The 18,762-nt window shown below is 36.4% G+C and overlaps 2 protein-coding genes across 2 annotated transcripts; both read right to left on the bottom strand.

Moving 5' to 3' along the window:
- Positions 1-3,272: 3,272 nt before the first annotated feature.
- LOC116257816 (uncharacterized) lies at positions 3,273-5,410 on the bottom strand. The gene is made up of 3 exons (XM_031634810.2): positions 5,217-5,410; positions 3,826-4,725; positions 3,273-3,660 (listed from the first exon to the last, which is right to left on the bottom strand). Exons 1-3 carry the CDS (start codon positions 5,357-5,359, stop codon positions 3,558-3,560), a joined length of 1,146 nt encoding a protein of 381 aa, XP_031490670.1. The 5' UTR covers positions 5,360-5,410; the 3' UTR covers positions 3,273-3,557.
- A 1,548-nt stretch (positions 5,411-6,958) lies between these two features.
- LOC116257604 (26S proteasome regulatory subunit 6A homolog) lies at positions 6,959-16,985 on the bottom strand. Its single transcript, XM_031634526.2, has 11 exons — positions 16,850-16,985; positions 15,507-15,801; positions 15,219-15,335; positions 13,115-13,222; positions 12,166-12,357; positions 11,780-11,971; positions 9,996-10,114; positions 8,332-8,419; positions 7,802-7,921; positions 7,591-7,731; positions 6,959-7,423 (listed from the first exon to the last, which is right to left on the bottom strand). The coding sequence occupies exons 2-11, from the start codon at positions 15,606-15,608 to the stop codon at positions 7,346-7,348; spliced, it is 1,257 nt and encodes a 418-aa protein (XP_031490386.1). The 5' UTR covers positions 15,609-15,801; positions 16,850-16,985; the 3' UTR covers positions 6,959-7,345.
- Between the last annotated feature and the right edge of the window lie 1,777 nt (positions 16,986-18,762).

Genomic DNA, 18,762 nt, shown 5'->3' on the forward strand with positions numbered 1-18,762 from the left:
TTGAACTCAAAGACTTTACGCAAAGAGTGACGTGTTCCGTGCTGATCTTCAGCATAATTACAAGAAGACATCCAAATATTTTCTTTCCAAAGTTTCTCGTCCTTTAACGGCATCATTTCCAATGTTCACATGGCACGTTTTACATCGTTGGCAGCTTTCACATTATTTCCACATTTTTGGATGTATAATGTTTATAATACAATGGTTTTCTTCCAAGTTTACGGCCATAATTCAGAAAATAGCCTTTTAATTTTTATATGAGACATATTTTTGCTGACAAGAGGGAGAGGAAAGATACTCTAAAAGGGCCGAAGCTGCTTGTCATTTATTTTTATTTTCAGAGTCTAATATCTAATATCCTCTAAAGATTTGGATAAAAAGTAAGAACATACATCAACTAGAATGTGCATCCACAGTTTAGCGCCCATAGAAATTAAACTGACGATCAAACGTTCACCCATCCATGAGTATGAACAGCAACACTACAATGATCAAGGCATTTGTTTAGGGCATTTTAACATTGTCGCCTTTCACATCCGCTTCTGTCCACTGATTCACCCAAATTTGTTTTTATTTACAACTGGCAAACAAGAGCTTGGTGCCTAGTGTTACCTTTCTTCATAGCTTCTGCTGTAGTACTAATTAGGTTGGTTGAAGAAAATGAGATGGATACAAATTTATCTTAGAGAAATATATAAACAAAAACAAAAACTTATAACCCATTCATAAATTACTGATTAAGAAATTAGAAGTAGCCACATAATATTATAAAATAATTTGGAATTATACACTTCACTGATAAAAATTATTGAAAGGTGCTTAGGAAGACTGCCTTGACCCCACAAAAAGAAAATAACTTGAAATGAAAAGCTATTTCAAAATTTTTTTTTTTTTAGTTTTCCATGGTTTGCCCTTCTCTGTGACTGTACATGTAGAGAGAGGTATGTGACATTATACATAAGTTGATTTTTAAAAACGTGAATTGTGAAGTTTCTTTTCTATGAGTGATATATATATTCAATGTAAAAGTGGTTTTTTTAAAGTGTATTTTAGCATTTTCATTCATAAAGCATGTGTTTGTAAATTACTTCTAAAAGTTAACGGTTATTTATAATTTTTCAAATGTTAGTTTGTCATCCATAAATGCAAAAAGTGTTAAGCTGTAACTTTTGTAATATTTTATTTTAATATAAAAAGAATCTTTCTTTAGGATAATGTTGAAAAATTACAAGTTTTCACTTACCCTGAGTAAGGTTACACATGGACCAGGCTTGCCTCTTCGAACCCCATACCGAAGTCCAGAGTCGGAGACCGAGCTCAAGCCACGGCCCTATGAAGATTGAACCAACTCAGCTCACTAATGCAGCATGGATTTCAAATACCAATATGTTTTACATTATTAATTTTTCATTAAACCAAAATGTTTCATGCTACTGTTTGACATATTGTTTGGATCGTGACAAGATCTAATAATGCAGAGCATTCGCCATATATACAGTTAACATAAAACTTTTATTATAAACACAGGGCTATAAAGTCAAGCTCATTAAGCTTCATACTCCAGCTGAACTTTACAAATTCAAATTTGGACAAAAATTTAGCCTTCCTATGTAGTTTTGAATTCGAATTCATAGTATGAATGCGTACCCAGATTCATATTGAATTTTATCTTGTTACATTCTCAATCCAAATTCTATTGCATATTTGAATTTGCATCTCCTTGAGATACTGGGGTTAATGAATGCAAGGCTAACATAACTCTTATGATTTATTAGCCACGTAGATCTTACCGTATGCAGTTAGCTGGATAATGCTTCACCAGACTTGAAATGAAATCTGAGTTCAAATGTACGAAACAAAGCAAACTTTTACATGTAATTGGCTTTAGAATATTCTTTATTAAATTTTGTAATAAAATCTCCAACCCAAATCAAGATCTTCCACTAACATCTGTGTATGCTTGCGCCACTTAAATGCACAAGTAAATCCAAATGACAGAAATGCAATTTGGTGATAGTGCAATATTGAGTCAACAGTTTAGCTAAACTAACAAAAGGATGGGGACACCTTCGTAGCCGGGAAGGTTGAGTGGTAGGGGTGAGGTTTAGTAAGGCGAAAAACCAGAACATGGCATGATATACAGGCAGCTCCTGTTTTAGAGTTTGACACATGAAAACTCAGGTGGATACCTTTGTAGTTGAAAAATAAGAAGAAAAGCATGGTTTAATCTTGTAAAACAAAGTACTGATGATGGATTTGTCGATTTTCAATTCAGGAAATGACTTCACCAACTGCCTATAAATTAGGAATGATATTACAAGAAAAACCTTACATACCTTTAAGAATGAACATGTAACCATGAGTTGAAAACCTCCTAGCATATACCGCAAGTAGCGGAATGCCTGCAACTCCATATGGAACACTCCCACTCATCATGTTCTTTGAAGCTGTAGATGCAGAGCTGGTTTCCAATCATACAATCTCTAGCAAGTATTGGCCTCAACCACTGCTGATTATGAGAAATAAATAATATGGCAATGTATTTGTTCGAAAGCCAGTTGCAGTATTTTTTTTTTCTGGGTGGGTGGGGGGAAATGCATGGTTGGTTGCTATATGCACATATTCTGTAGTATGAGACAAAATGCTTCACACTTTACATCTTCTTTTGAACAACTTCCTGTAACAGTATGCACTTAAAACACACTATCAATGCATTGAATACTCTGTTTAGACAATGCACTCTTAAACTATTGCGCTAAAGAATAATCTGTTATTTAGATAGATAAAAATGGGCTTAGTTGAAAGAACGATATATCAAATAGAAATTAGTTGCTGTGTTTGCTTCAAGTTATTTCATAACTTATAGAGCTGTTCACTGGGGTTGAATTGCCAGCTAACTCTAGAGACCAACTTCTGGTATAAATCTATCTGTAAATTAATTGACCAGAACAATATTTGAATTTCCATTGGCTTGCACAAAATACAGGGTGTACCTTCTAATATAGTTTGGTCTTCCTTCTTATATGTACCAATAAAACCACTGAACTAGCAAGACAAAGGACAGAAACAAACAGCGACATAGGGTACCATGAGTGGTACTATCAGTCAGGTGGGGAAAATCAAACGCACTTTCCATTTAGAAAAGGAAGCTCAGTAAGTAAAAAAAAAAGCGCCATCAAAGTCATAAACAAAACCATAGTACAGAACTTTGTAATGCAACTGATGTGGCTATGATGTATTAAATACATGCAGAAATGAACTTACAGCAAAGATATGACAAGAGGTTTATTATATTATGTAGATATGATGTTTCGAATACATGCAGACCAAGTGCTCGTGATGCCTTCTTGCTGATCAGCATGTCAATTATAGTTTGCTTCTTGTATAGCTAATTGGTTTTCCTGCATAATTGTTCTTGAAATTGTAAAAGACAGATTCTCCTGAAACAGAAAACATAAGCTCTGCGAATGGAAGACAATACTAATGATTGTCTATACAGTCTCACGTTACAACCTTACCACCATGTCCCAAAATGGCGTAGAACAAGTCCTAGGATTTTATCTTGCTGAGAAGATAGGTGCAGCATCCGCAGTAGGTTGTGTTCTTCGTGTATACTTCATAAGCAAACCTTCTGATGAAAGGCCGGGTACACTCAAATCCCTGTACACAAGATTTAGTACGTAAATTACACAAGTAGCTCAGACATGCTTTTGTTACAGGAGAGTGCATGCACCTGCTAGACCATAAATTTTTTGAATCCGGCCAAAGAAAATATAACCCAAAAAACAATAAAAATACATCACAGAAGAGGAAAACATCTTCAACCTTATAAATGGCTCCAGATGTTGCCATTCCCATCTTTGACGTTCTCTGAAGAGAGCAGCAAAGCGCTCGGCAGGGGTAGAAGGCAGTGAAGATACGCTAAATCCACGCACCCAAATATCCACTCCTATCTTCTCAGTCAATACTTCGCCTTCTAACATACCCATGCTGACATCAATACCTGATGGAACTGTTCGCTTCCATTCTTCCATGAAGTCCACTTCCTTCCTCTTACCACATCTGCCAAGAACTCTCCGCCCATAGAACACAGCCACTATCCTTTCGTTCAGGCACCAGACATGACCCTCTTCCTTCTCTTCCTTGCTTCCATTAGTGTTCAAGCAATGAAGCACAAGTGTTGGACTATACCCATCATCAACCATAACGGGCAGAACCTCTTCTTCACGAAGAGCATTAGATAACCAACCATGGATGTCCAAATTACGGAACATCATCGTCAGCAAATCTTCCATCAGACCATCATCAACCAATCTCCAGTACCCATCAATCTCCACCGCCGAAATTGCTCGTAGACCATCTCTCAGTTCATCATCACTGGCCTGAATTCTATCAGCCAAGTCCTGCCATGTATACAACCCAAGCTTGCTATCAGACTCACAGTCATCGGAATCCCCTTTGTACACTCTCTGTTTCAGCAGGGTCTTAAGCTTCTCAAGCTTCGGCGCCACAAGCATGAGCTCCATGTGTCCAGGGGCAAGTTTGACGACAGATGCTGCTGAATCCGTTACATCGATTTCTGTTTCAGTCTCTGCTCCGACTGAGTGACAACCTTTAGGGGGCACAAGGAAGACTGAATTCGAGGTGCTGACAAACTTAAGAGCATAAGTTTTAGAAGATGTACAAAGAACAGCTTCTTCATCGGGTTCGCCTCTGATTACAACCCTGAACCACAGGAAATGCACAAAACCAATTTGATTAAACTCAAAAAATTAGTCGTCACAAAGTCGTTGACTTAATTCCCCAATGCTCTAAATATTTAGAAAAATTTCGAATAAAAAAACTGACGGTCCAAAATTCAACCAATCGTAAACTAAGCTAACAAAGGAAAGACCACGAAGACCGAAGTCAAAAATCGTAGTAAATCAGAATGCGCTCTTCCTCGCATGTCGAACAAGAGAACCCAAGATTTACAAATGCAAAAAGCATGAGAACGAGTGACTAACGATAATAAGTGCGACCACAAGAGAAAACCACAAAAATAAAAAGGAAAATTACCTACATATACGAAGAGAAAGGAGATGGGAGGAACCTGTTTAGATGGAAATCTAAAAGAAGAAGCAATGGGTAACCAGAGAGACGAATGGAAGTGAGATAACCACGAAATTATATTGATGTGAGAGAGAGAGAGAGAGAGAGAGAGAGAGAGAGAGAACCTGTCATCGAGGAATTGGGGGAGGAGGGCATCGTCGACTTCCAAGAGGATAAGTTCATCATGAGGGCCAAAGGACGAACCGTAACAGATGGGGATCGAGGAATTCACTTCAAGATTCAGTAAAGTCTCCGCTCCCCCTCCCATGGCGCTCGCGCTCTCTCTCTCTCTTTTCTGCTGTGTGCGCGCGAGGGTTGAAGCGCGTTCCTTTCGTTTCCCGCCATCCCGGTGGCACACCTTGAAAACGGGAAAATAACGCCCATCCGTTTTTCGCGTTATGTTTTGGGGTGATTCTTAAGCGGCAGACCATATCATGTGACAGTATCCGATTCGATAGCATGGGATCTCAAATCGGGTGCATTCGATTTTTTATGGATCTTAGATCCAAGAGAATCTTACATCTGTGATAGCTGTATCAAACTTTTTTTTATGGATCTTAGATCCGAACATAACGCGAAAGTGTGGATTTAAGTTTGTACCCCCAAGTGTGGATTTGAAATCGGATGAGGGGTGTAGATTTGAAAGCCGTCTGCAGGAATCTGAGATCACTGAGACCATAATGAAGTAAAGAACTCGATGGTATCGTCACAAAGCAATGAATTACAATAATGTTTCATTTGTGCGTGATACCAAATTGGAAAGCTTTACTTCTTTCTCTTGCATTTCACTTGATGTTGCACTTTACCTAAAGCCTTAAGGGAATAGCGCCCATAAGAATGAAAATGATAACCAAATTTGAACCAGTCATCGGTTCGACCAGTTACACTATGCCTCTTGAGCTTTTATGCAACTCGCAACAGATCAAAGTAATAGATCTACAATTGTGGAACAGAAAATTATTTTTCCAGATTCACACGATTTGGCTTCTCTCTATCTTGAACGCTGAAACCACCTTCTCTAGTAAGTGTTGACTTGCTACTGAGACTCGCTGCTGCTCCTTTCTATCTTTAGTTGATACTATCACATGAACTTTCCTTCAACACAAGGCTGATCTAAAAAACCTAGACTTTGTATCACTTAGACGGCGTTTGATAGCATCGGATTTGAGATTCTCGTGATTTGAAAATCGGTCAGATCCCCTTTTCCCTCCCATCTTATGTTTGACCTAAGAACTTTAGGTTGATGAAGCATGTATTTTACCAATGATCTTTTGTCACGTCAGATCCACAATAGATCCATGGATTTGAAATTCGAAATAATCAAGGGCCCCCCTTAATTGTTTAAACGGTCAGAAACTCACGCTTCATGTCCAACAAGTGAGGGAGAAAGTGGGCCTCTGATTACTGAAATTCAGATATTCAATGATTTCGGATCACCTCATGTCTGAAACGGGAAGAAGTGAACATAACTTAAAAGAGATTTGGAATCTTTTTTTTTTTTAAATAACCATGAAAAATCTTGATTGTGCTTTCTGGTCCAAACCAAGTACACTTCCGATTGTTTTAAAAATAAATCCGGTAAATAAAATCATGAAACAAAATCAACGATAAAAACGTAAGGTATCGGACAATGAATTTTGTATATGACTTGATATTTAATTCTCATCCTTTCCATTGACAAAGACACTCACCATATTTGGCAAAATAATTTTTTTATCCATTATTGTGTTAATAAAAGAGTTCTTTAATCCATTATTATGTAAATCTTTCCTAAAGCTGTAGGTGTAAAAGCTTCAGGGTAATACCAGTTACCACGCTTGCATGAAAATTTAGGCACGCTTTTACTTTGAATATTTAGAGGACAGAATGAAAAATAAGATGTTCTCTCTCGAACTAGAGTAGATCCAGAGAAGGTTCCCAGATAGAGCTTTACAGTTCAGCTGAAGTCACAAATCAACAAGGCCAACAAACTTTTAGAACAATAAAAAGGGTAACAACATGATCCTAGAGAATATTACCAGTACCAATAAGGGGAAAAAAGAGGCCGAATTTAACAATGAAAAGGGTAACAACATGGTCCTAGAGAATATTACCACTATCAATAACGGGAAAAAGAAGCCGAATTTAACATTCTTTTAAATGCAGAGAACAGGGGATGGCTTGCTATAGCAACGAAGGCTTGAACTTTACAGTTTCCACCAAGTATTCTCCACAAAAAGAGTTGATGAAACTAAGCGGAATATTGTTGATGAAGCTAAGCGTAGTAGTTCAAGCTTGCTTTCTTCTTCGCTTGAACTTGAATGATCCCTTCATTGAAATCTTCATGGTTAACCTGAAATATGAGAAGACACATCGTCTAAGCTCCTCCATAAATGAAAGTAAATTTGTAAAGCAAAGTTGCGATAAATTCACAACGCTTAAATGACATGTGAGCTGTAGGTTGCAAGATGCAACACAGCTGTTCACAAAGGATTCAGAAGTTTGAGAACAAGGCACAACCTCAGTTGCATCACGACGGAGAGCCAACATGCCTGCCTCTACACAAACAGCTTTAAGTTGGGCCCCGTTGAAGTCATCAGTTGAACGAGCCAGCTCTTCAAAATTAACATCTGGATGAACGTTCATTTTTCTAGAATGGATCTGTTACAAGTGGAGACTTTCAGACATACAACGATATGAATGATAGAAGAAAATATGACTCAGGACTAACCTGCAAGATTCGAGATCTGGCTTCCTCAGATGGGTGTGGGAACTCAATTTTGCGATCTAAACGGCCTGAACGCATGAGTGCAGGATCAAGGATATCTGCCCTGTTCGTAGCTGCTATGACCTGCATTGCATGGAATAATGTAAACAAGAATAAGTTTCCCCACAACATGCGAGTAGTAAAACATTGAATTTTGTTCTATAGAAAACACCACAAAACAAAATTATTATTCTGTCAAGGTCTGCAGCGGTCATACCAAATTCTGCAACATTTGTAGGTTGAAGTATGTTTGCAAAGGAAGGCTGCAAATTTTGGTAGAGCTTCATTGCAAGGAATCAGGTAGAAAGCTTCTGAAGAAGGCTTAGGTGATCAAGATACAAACGACAGACATGGGGAGTAAAAGAAACATGGTTGGCTTAAACGAGGCCTTATGACAAAAGAAGCCAATATGGTAGGAAGGGGGAAATGACATTGCATATCACAGAAAAGAAAAAACTATCAAATGTAAACCATTTTAATGCTGTAAATTCTACCTTTATACGTTCATCACTGCTAAAACCATCAAGTTGATTTAATAACTCCAACATTGTCCGCTGGACTTCTCTGTCTCCACTTACTTCACTGTTGCCAAAGAGTAAGAACTAAGATGAACTTCTACAGTATCAAGGATTACAAATATCCAATTTCATAAACAATAACAGTAGGTATTAAATGGTAAAGGATACACAGATGAAATCCCAACTACTTGCAGAAGGTATGAAAAATGTAGAAATAAATTTAAATTGGTTATGGGCCCACGATTAGCTACCATTCTATAGGTAGGTCATGCAGGTCGGTAGGAAACATAAGGAAAGTATCCTCAACCCCAGGGCCTAGAATCTTACATTCCACACTAAAATTTTATACAAACATGTCGCCACTCGTGATCTATTTGGAAAGGCATGAATGTCTAAATGACATGCCTAAAGACCAGCACAAGCTTGACACCAAGGTGAAACACAAAATCAAATGTTTCACGGATGATAGTTTGATAAATAATCAATGTCGTAATTGCACAGTTTGTTTTTACCTATTAGTTGTTACATGAATAAATATAACTTAGTTGTCAGTCTTGTGATTTCAGTTGATGTTAGTTTGACTTGTTTTTGAATCATATAAATAAAATTAAGTTATTTTCTAATTTTTGATATTAAAAAAACAAGTTATACATTGTTATTTCTTCGAAAAAAGAGTTAACATGACCCAGTCCGAGTAGCCTAAGTTGTCCCACCGAGTCACGAGTAAAGAACAGCCCAGTCGACTCTCGAGTCATTGGGTTTTAAAACCTTGGCTTAAAGCACCCCAGGGCTAAGTCACATGGGTACTTCAGTATAAGGTCCACATACCCATGTCGCCATACCCATACCCATAGGAGGTACTTGGACACACTTGGGTACTTGTTAAATTGACACTGTTTCAAACTGCTTAATTTTACTTAATTAATTTTTTTCCACTCAATTTTCATTATATTTTTAGAGTTATTGTTCATTAACATGTAATGTTTTTATTTATATCACCTTTTATTTAAATGTTGCTTTTATTTTGATTTTTTTGTGTTAGTTTCATATATACAGATATATATCATGTGATACCCTCGGGCCCTCATTTTCTAAAGTTGTCATGTTTGTAGCCTTAACTCCGGACTCAAACCGTACCCGTACTTGTACCCCATACCCATGTGACTTAGATCCAGGGTAACCAACACATCTATTATGGGTAGAACCTAGCTTCAGAAATAACTGAACTATATCTGTTGCCACCATAGAAAATAACAATTAGAATAAAGAAAATGAACAGACTAGGCATGCAAAGCCACTCACAGTCAGAACCACATCTAAGTGCCCATATCCTGATGAGATACGAACGCTCCTGAGCCACCAAAAATAAATGAAAACTGGAAAGCCAGTAACCATTGAAAACAAGAAATGTTTATTGTGATAATAATAGCAAATTTTGTTACAAACTTGCGAAATACTCTCAGTCTCAAATTCCAGTTAGCAGCATTTATATTTCCAACTTTTAACAAGAAGCTTTCTGATTTTTGTGTACCCTGCCCTCATTTCTTATTGCTACAGGAATTATACAGATAATAGCTCATAGTTCAGTATATTCCACCATATCCCGCCTTTTTTTCCTAGGGAAGGTAGTGCCTGCGTACCTGTCAAATCTTTTTGTACCAATGGCATCAATTTCATCAATAAATATGATGCAGGGGGACTTCTCCTTTGCAAGCTGAAATGCATCACGGACAAGCTTCGCTCCATCTCCTATAAACATCTGAAAAGGACCATAATTACATCCAATGTACACAAATAAACTGAAAACAAGACCTATAAATATTCTAGATACAGGCCATATTTAACAAAAATGTTTCAGAAGCAAATGCCTACAACATGATCAAAAGTCTTCCCAAGCAGCTAGAAGAAAAGAAAATAAGACAATATAAGTAGCTATACACGGAAATAGGACCCCTGAAAAGTAGCATTTACTGTCAATAGTAGTCTAAGAAAGAGAAAATCTACGATAAAGAATGTCAAGGTCACTAAGTTGAATATGAAAGAAACTAATGCCATTTAATCGCATTTAATCCGCAGTCTGCACCTTGCTGACAAACTATTCCTGAGACTAAAGGACCCAAAGCAATAAATGCTTATATCTGGAGAAACATTCAACAATTCAACTATTTGTTAAACAATGTTAAGAGAACTACAAGCTTATGTTGCAACATGCAAAAAATATAGGACTTTACCATGACATCATTTTATTTGAGAAAGTATTTATAGGCCAACTAAAATATGAGTGGTAATTTTGGTGCTTTTTTCTTTAAGGGGCACTTAATAAGTTGTAGTCTAAGTGGATCAAACAACAAATATAAAAATGTTTTTGAATACCTAAGAGTAATGAACAAAACCTTAGCTAAAACATAAAAAATGGATGTCTTACCAGCAATTTAAATGTTTACATAAACTAGGAGTACAAGTAAATTTACAAAAAGTTGGAGATTTATCATTTTAGAAATTTAAAGCAGCATTCATATCATATAATTTGGTAAGTTACACAAGATATCGAAATCTTAACACCAGAAATCCATGGAAGACAGAGGTGCCTTCCAGTGTGAAATTTTCTGGAGTTTCTCATGTTAAGCAGAAACAGATGAACCACCTATTTTGTAGTTGGCAAATCAGTGAATAAGACTCAGATTGGCTGACTACTGGATCACAGTAAAGAAGTTGACTCGGTGACTCGTCCAGGCCAGGTCATAAATTCTTTATAGCATATTTTCACTACAAATTGAGGAAGGAGTTGAACATATCTATAAAATAACAAGCACCGAGTAAATGCAATCAAACTGTAGTTTAGGGACCCAACTATAAAGTATAAAATAATTAGTAATAAACAAGTAAACAACATTTACTAAAATAGTTTATTTCTTAGTGATATTGAGTAATACTTAGACTTCCTGCTGAATAAAACAGCTGAGAATCAGCCAATCCTGAGCAGATTCAACCAATGCAGCCCATTCATCCCATTTAGAACTTATTCAGTTGCATTTGGCCAAATGCTTGACTCCGGGACAATCCAGGTCAACTCACCAGGATTTACAAGTTACAACTATGATCTAATTAGTAAATCAGCATACTTCTCAAAACTCTTTTCTAACTTATCGCCAAAAGCATAATGTAATAGAGATGAAAGAGTAACAACAATAACACAAAATGTTAAGAAGATGATCATATGGGCAGCAATTCAAATAACTGCTTGTTGTACACTACGGTATCAGATTTCACTCTGACTAAGTTGCATATTTACTAAGCACATTATGAAGATAAATCATGAATGCAATACTATCAGTGACCAGAAGGCTCAGACTGACTGAAGAATTTGGCAGATATCTGACCTTAAGTATGTGCATGAAACACATTCACATGCAATGCTATTTACCTGAACAAGCTGGGGACCTGCCAGCTTAAGAAAAGTAGCATTTGTTTGAGCTGCACAGGCACGTGCCATAAGTGTTTTACCCGTTCCTGGAGGTCCATAAAGAAGAACTCCTTTAGGTGGGCGGACCCCCAATTTCTGAAATCTTTCTTTGTGAGTCATTGGCAACACAATGGCCTCAACAAGTTCTTGGATCTGCAAAATTACCTCCAATAGATGTCATAAGTGCTTCACAGGTGTGAATACTTTTAAAAGAAAGGATTAAAGAGATACTAACAATCTAACATTAAACATTTACAAACTGCAAACTAGTACACTTAAACATGCAATATTAGTAGAAGAAAAAGAAAACACATCAAGTCAACATTGTCCACTTGGAACCATCTTACCTGCTTTTCAAGCCCTCCTATATCATTGTAGTCTTCTGTTGGTTTTTCATCCACCTCCATGGCCTTAACACGGGAGTCATATTCAGATGGTAAAGTATCCAATATCAAGTAGCTGTCTTTGTTAACTCCAACTAAATCTCCAGGCTTTAGCTTGTCTGGGTCTACAAGCCCAACCACAGGAAGAAAGATTGTCTGTCATAAAATACAGAACAGAAGAGCAGCAATTGAGGCATCAAAGAACAACTACTTCTAAGTTTATAACCTACTATTACCCATAATCCATATACAGTTATTACCACATATTCAACTTGATACTTTTCTAAATAATGGCATTCTTGCAATCAATGATAATCGATAAGGAATTTGCAAAGGAAAGAGTTTCATGCTTCCCATCTTTGTAGCAACTACTTCTAGAACGAGGAGGAAAGGGGTAATTTTTTTTCTCCTCATCCCAATTCCAATTCATCAGTTTTATTACAATAGCTTTTAAAATTTTAGTTCAAATGTAATGTAAAATATAAATGACCTTTCTCACTGCAGGTTTACTGGACTAGGAGAAAATAGCAACCCTGTTGTCACCTCCACAAATGAACATGTGGTTTATTCTCCATTACACTGCCCACCTAAGGTTACATTTTTTAAATTTTATCCAGATTTTGTATGACCTCATACTTCATAATCCATATCCCATATCAATATAATAACGGATTTACAATGGACTTATCCTTGTATTTTAGCCATCTCTATAAGCAATAGATTTGAAGATTTTTAGTCAAATGATCAAAATTTTGTCTATTGGCATGCCAGAAGAACCATCCATTATCCACAAGCGTAAATAGAAAGAAGATTTTGCTTATGCAGTAAATACTAAGCAAAAAATCAAAATAGAAAGGGAATCTAATTGTAGATTAAACTGTACTGCAGAACTGCAATTAGTAGAGATTCTTACCTGGCGTGTAGAAGTTTTCAGGACAACACATTTCCCTTTTCTTTGAGAGTCTAAATCAACGTTTGCACCATCTTCTTCAGCCTCATCCTCAGGATTCATTTCTAGGATCTGCAAAGCTAGTAGAATGTGAGAATACCCACAGAGGGTCATCTGATTAGCATCAATTCATTTTCCTTTTCATGAAACAATACAAATAGAAGTTAACAAGACTAAATTAACCAATAAAGGAGGCAAGAATCATCTTTGCATTCTAACACATATTAGAAGCTAAAGCAAACAATATACAATGCTCCAACTTCTGTAGCGCCACAGTCTCATTCCCCAGAACAGAAGCAAGATGTTGCATGGGGAGAAAATGTGTGATATAAATATGTGTTTATGCTTATATTTCTGTGTGTATATATATATATATATATGTTATTTATTATATTTTCTTTTCCATTTTGCCGGAGTAATTAGTGCAGACACCACCTGCCAGTAAGTATGCACATCTTACGTACATTCACATAGTTGCCTATGCACTTAGCGCATGGTGTGACCTAACAGTTAATATTAATGACATGAAAAAAATGATGCGCTAACAAAATGTGAAGTGAGTGTGGTTTACACCAAAATCGATGCCATGAACACATGAGGTTTGAGAAACACCCCATCAGAGCCCATGAATCCGTTACGAGAGAAACCCAGTCCAACATATCACCCCATGGTGGTGGCCATCAACCAAAACCCCAAAACATATACAAAAATTTATAATATATTACCAACCCAAAAGAAAACGCCAATCATTCACACAAGGGGGTTCAAAAAGAAACAAGAAAAGTAACTTCCAATTGTGAAACAAGCTATTTTAATAACTTAATAACCAATAAATAATGTGTCTATTTTTTTACGACCAAACAAATGTTGCCACCAAAAAGCAATCAGTAGCATTAATTTCAAGCTTTATACACTTCAAGGTCTATCCAAGAATGTAAGCAAGTGTTTCAATCTTCCTCACAAAACAATCCCTCATTCATCTTCCCAACCTATAATAGAACTCTCTCACAATCTACAGAATCAGTGAGACCTAACCTTCCTGTATTGAACAAAATCTTTCATGGACTGTCCACAAATATATTTGGTCCATTTTCCTCTTTCTAGTTGAGTTATCTTCCCTACCATATCGTCAATAGAATGATCATTGGTTTGGCGCAGACAATGCTTGGTTCAAAACCAAAGATACCTAGAAAAGCACAAAAATTAGAAAAAAAAAAACAACACAAAAGTCACAGGCATTGTGGTGTCATACTCTAGGATTCAGCAGGTGTAGGTGTGGTGACTTATACATCTCCCACTATGTCTTTGGTGGCAGGGTCACATTTTGAGTTGCCTTATAGATGTGATTGATCTAGTGATAATAACAAAGATGCTAAAAATCATGATAATAAAGACGATGCAATGGTTTTCAAACAGTAAACAGAGAGAGTTCTAATTTCACATAAGCACAGATATTTTTCTAAAAAGTGGGAAATCTTCTTCCAATAGACATAAAATTTGCCAACCAAGATCAAAATATTAATAATTTCATATAACCAGATATATATGCCAGCCACAAGTATGCATAATACTTAGTTTCTTCCGCCTTACAATTGCTTAGTTAACACGAGAACTAGGAGCATGGTTGTACAGTGAATGTCCTGCAGTCAACAATTTCTTCTAGGAACAAAAAGGACTTTCAATTATGATCACTCAATTCCTCAAGGGTTCACATATACAATACCATGAAACAATATCCCACGCCTTTTAGAACAAAGCGTGCACGCACAGCACGCGCATTTTTGTCACTCTAATTTCTTTATCCTTCTGTCACACAACCAACACCCAGATACCTACGAGTAGACGTTCCTCCTCTCAGGAGCTGCATCAAGCAACCAATAACTGATGAATACCATCCAGCCCAAACCACCTAAACGCAATTTGGCAGATGAAAGACTCCAAATTTATGAGGGACAACAATTCCACGAATAAAAACCGCAAGAAAAAACAAAAATATCCCAATATCAATGGAATTAGGGAACATAGATACCCCCGAAGCGTCGGCAACAAAGGAAATACGATCGATTACCTCGACAATGTTGCCAACCAAGTACGGAAGTTGCTTGTTCAGCTTGATCTTCTCTTGGTTCTCTTTGATCTTATCCTTCAGATTCTCCAATTCGAGATTCGTCCTCTGCATCTCATCCTTCACGTCACCCACCAAAAGCAGGGCGAAACAATTAAAATCCTCAACGTGAGGAAAACCAATAGTCCAATGAAGAACATCCGAAGTGCCTTGGAATTTTCCCCTAAATCCACAGAACTGGGCGATGGGCACAACCCAGAGAGAAAAATCGAGAAACAGAAATGGGTATACCTTGAGGATCCTGATCTCGTTGTCGAGGAGACGAGAAGCTCTAACTATGTCCTCGATAGGCATGGACGCCAGCTGGTCTTCCTCGAAGAAGTTGTCCGCCATCTTTTCTTCTCCTTCGACTTCGCCTGCCCTTTCCTCCCCTTTGCCTTCAACTCAGAGAGAGAGCGAGACGCCGAGACCTGTCTTCTAGCTCAACTAAGGAAGAAGACTCCTCTGGTTCGGATTTCGAGTTGGATACTGGATCATGATCCACAGGTGAAGTCCAGTTGAAGCCGTCTTAAGATGCAGGTTCATGCTTTATTCACGTTTTCAGCTTGTGGTAAGTCAATTTTCATAATCTATTTCAAATAAATCGAAATAATACGGGCAAAAATTGTCCACCTTGTTTAAGAAGTGACAAAAAATGTTAAAAAAAATGAGGGGAAAGAAAAACAACAACTAACCCGTGTTTGCTAAAATGGACAAGGTGTCGCATATTCCTTTCTTTGAAAATGAAGCTACATTTCTTCTCGATTGCAAATGCACTCTAAAACCACAAGGAAATTCCGACGACTTCAAACAATTTCTGAGGGTTGCAACTCCATACATTTGAGTTGTTGCTAGCACACGTAAATCATAGTTTTCCCACTTGGAAATAGCGTAGCAAAGCAAATCGTGAGCCTTGCAGATCATATTCATAATCTCATATATTTTTAATCATATATGTTTTTTCGAATATTCATATTATCACACCTCAACTTTTTTGACTTTCAAACACATTTTTTTTTTAACATAAAACATTAAAGTGTGATGACCTTTTTGACCCTCAAACACATTTTTTTTTAACATAAAACATTGAAGTGTGATGACACAACATTTCAAAAAGGGAGCTATGGGGCGAACTTTTATTTATATAACAATTTTAATTCATAAAGATTCACGGTGACAAAAATACCTCAAACTACGATGCCTAATAAAAATAAGACATCAAAAACACCAACCCATATACACTTTCCCCAATCTAAGCCAAGATCCAACTTCATTGTATTAGAATAAAAAAAGCTTAGGGCAATGAACGGCTTCTGACAAGCAATTCACTCACTAAATCCCCACAAGAACCAAAGAATCGAATGAATTCCAAAAAGACCTTGACGGCACACACAATCGCGCCGGCGAAGACACCCGACAGAAACCCATCGAAACCTTCAGACCTAAACCTAAGACTACGGATTAGACTCCAAAGCCAATGGAAAACCCTAGAATTTTGACACTCAAAATCCGGCGAGCACGGGCGGACATAAGAAGAAGAAAGGGGAGAAGGCAGAGTTTCACCGACAATATCTAGAAAGAGAGAGAGAGTGGACCTGAATCCCTGTATGCTGATCGTCGTCGGCAATCGGTGAGACGTCCGGCGGGTGACTGTGTTTTTGAAAGAAGCGGCAAAGTTAATATCAACGGAAGCCCATCCGACGGTTTTTATCCTTCTGTTTTGTGAGTAGTTTCCAGATTTTACTTTATTGGAAAAACTTGCAGCACAAGAAGCCTTAACATGCAGTTTTTAAATACCACAAAAAAAGATAATGAAAATTTTTCAAAATCATACATAAAAAAATGTTCAACAATAAAAATACATACTGTACCTTTACATATTGTTAAAATCACATATAGATTGTTGTACGGTATAAAAAGATTGATAAAAATATAATTCATAAATAAGTACATTTAGCATTTTTAACTCTATAAAATATTATAAAAAATATGTCGAACTAATTTTGCCACTGCAATTTTTTCCTTGACAAGAAATTTCCGGACGTTAAGAAAAAAAAATATCAGATAATTATTTTGTGGAGAAACAAACTACTGACTTATTTAGATGTAGTTTGGGAAAAAGCTAATGCAAGCTAATGAACTTACAGTTTGTTCCTTCTAACAGTATTTGAGGACTTTATAATACTTGCTAGTTTAATTTAGCAATAACAAAGAAGTTATTGACAAATTAAATGCAAAACTTCCGCTGCAATGCAAAAATGCCCTCCCTCGTGACCAAAAATGAAAATTGACAACATTACCATCAACGGAAACTGATCATGAGTTTTGTGGTTTTCTCTCTTTGATGCTTTTGGATATGCCATGCCACCACTTTTTCTTGGCAATATAATTCTTTTAACACTTTTCTTCGACGTGTTGGCCATATTCTATGTATTCCATACTTCGATTTTAATTCTAGAAATGCAAAGAAAAGAACAAAAGATACGGCTGGAGAGAATTTTAGAAATTACTAAATAAAAATTTCAGTTTTGCTTTGTTGACACAAGTTATAATTTTATGAAAACAAACCTAAGGATTTGAAGTAAACTTTTATTAACCTGAAAAGCAAAAAATGTCAGCTAAGGTCATGAAAAGGTAAATTACTAATACAAGGTAATATTTAGAAAATATTGTAGATAAGTTTTTTAACTTTTCCATGAAAACAGAATTTCGCTTTAAGCCTTGATTGATAGTTTTTTAAACCTCCTAGTTCCTATTAAAAAATGATTGAAAGTAAATTTTTGAAAACGATAGCAACGTATTTGATAGTTCGGATGGAAATTATTATTTAATAAAAAATGGAAATGACCAAAATGTCTATGTTAGTAAAATAAAAAATCTTCAAAAAGTGGAATCAGAAAAGTCTCTAATCGATTACAAATAAGTTATCAGTATAACATAGAAACTGCTCTTACCAAATTGATGGCCTCTTCGTCTAGTAATTTAAGCGGCTTTAATTGCCATTCACAATGGCCCATTAAAACAATATTTAATTAATCATGTTATGCCAAAAAAAAAAAAAAAAAGGAAAGAAAAATTTTCATATTCATGCCAATCTTTTGCCCATAATTTTAAAAGTTGTCCAATTTTCATAATTTTCTTAAAAGTCCCACATTTTTCGTAGAAATTGTTAACTCAAGCCTTCAATGAACTTTCAGTACTGACTCAAAAATTAGAAAACGTGAACTTTGTTTTTATTCAACATCTACCTTCGATCAGTAGATTATATCTCAATGTCTCATTAGAAGGGAGAGGTTACATCTTCTCAAACATGGAGTTACATCTTTGGATGCCTTTTTCTTAATCACTAGCCAAGCCAAAAAAATTTGTCTGAAAAGAGCACTATTTCAATAACATTAATGCTTCTAGGGCACCTATGCATAAATAATCAAATCTATCAAATTATTAAAGAAAAAATAAATAAACTTTAGAGGGTTGGTATGTGCAACTGCACACACCAGATGGGCCA

This window comes from Nymphaea colorata, chromosome 7 (genome assembly GCF_008831285.2).
Source record: "Nymphaea colorata isolate Beijing-Zhang1983 chromosome 7, ASM883128v2, whole genome shotgun sequence".
Classification (NCBI taxonomy): domain Eukaryota; kingdom Viridiplantae; phylum Streptophyta; class Magnoliopsida; order Nymphaeales; family Nymphaeaceae; genus Nymphaea; species Nymphaea colorata.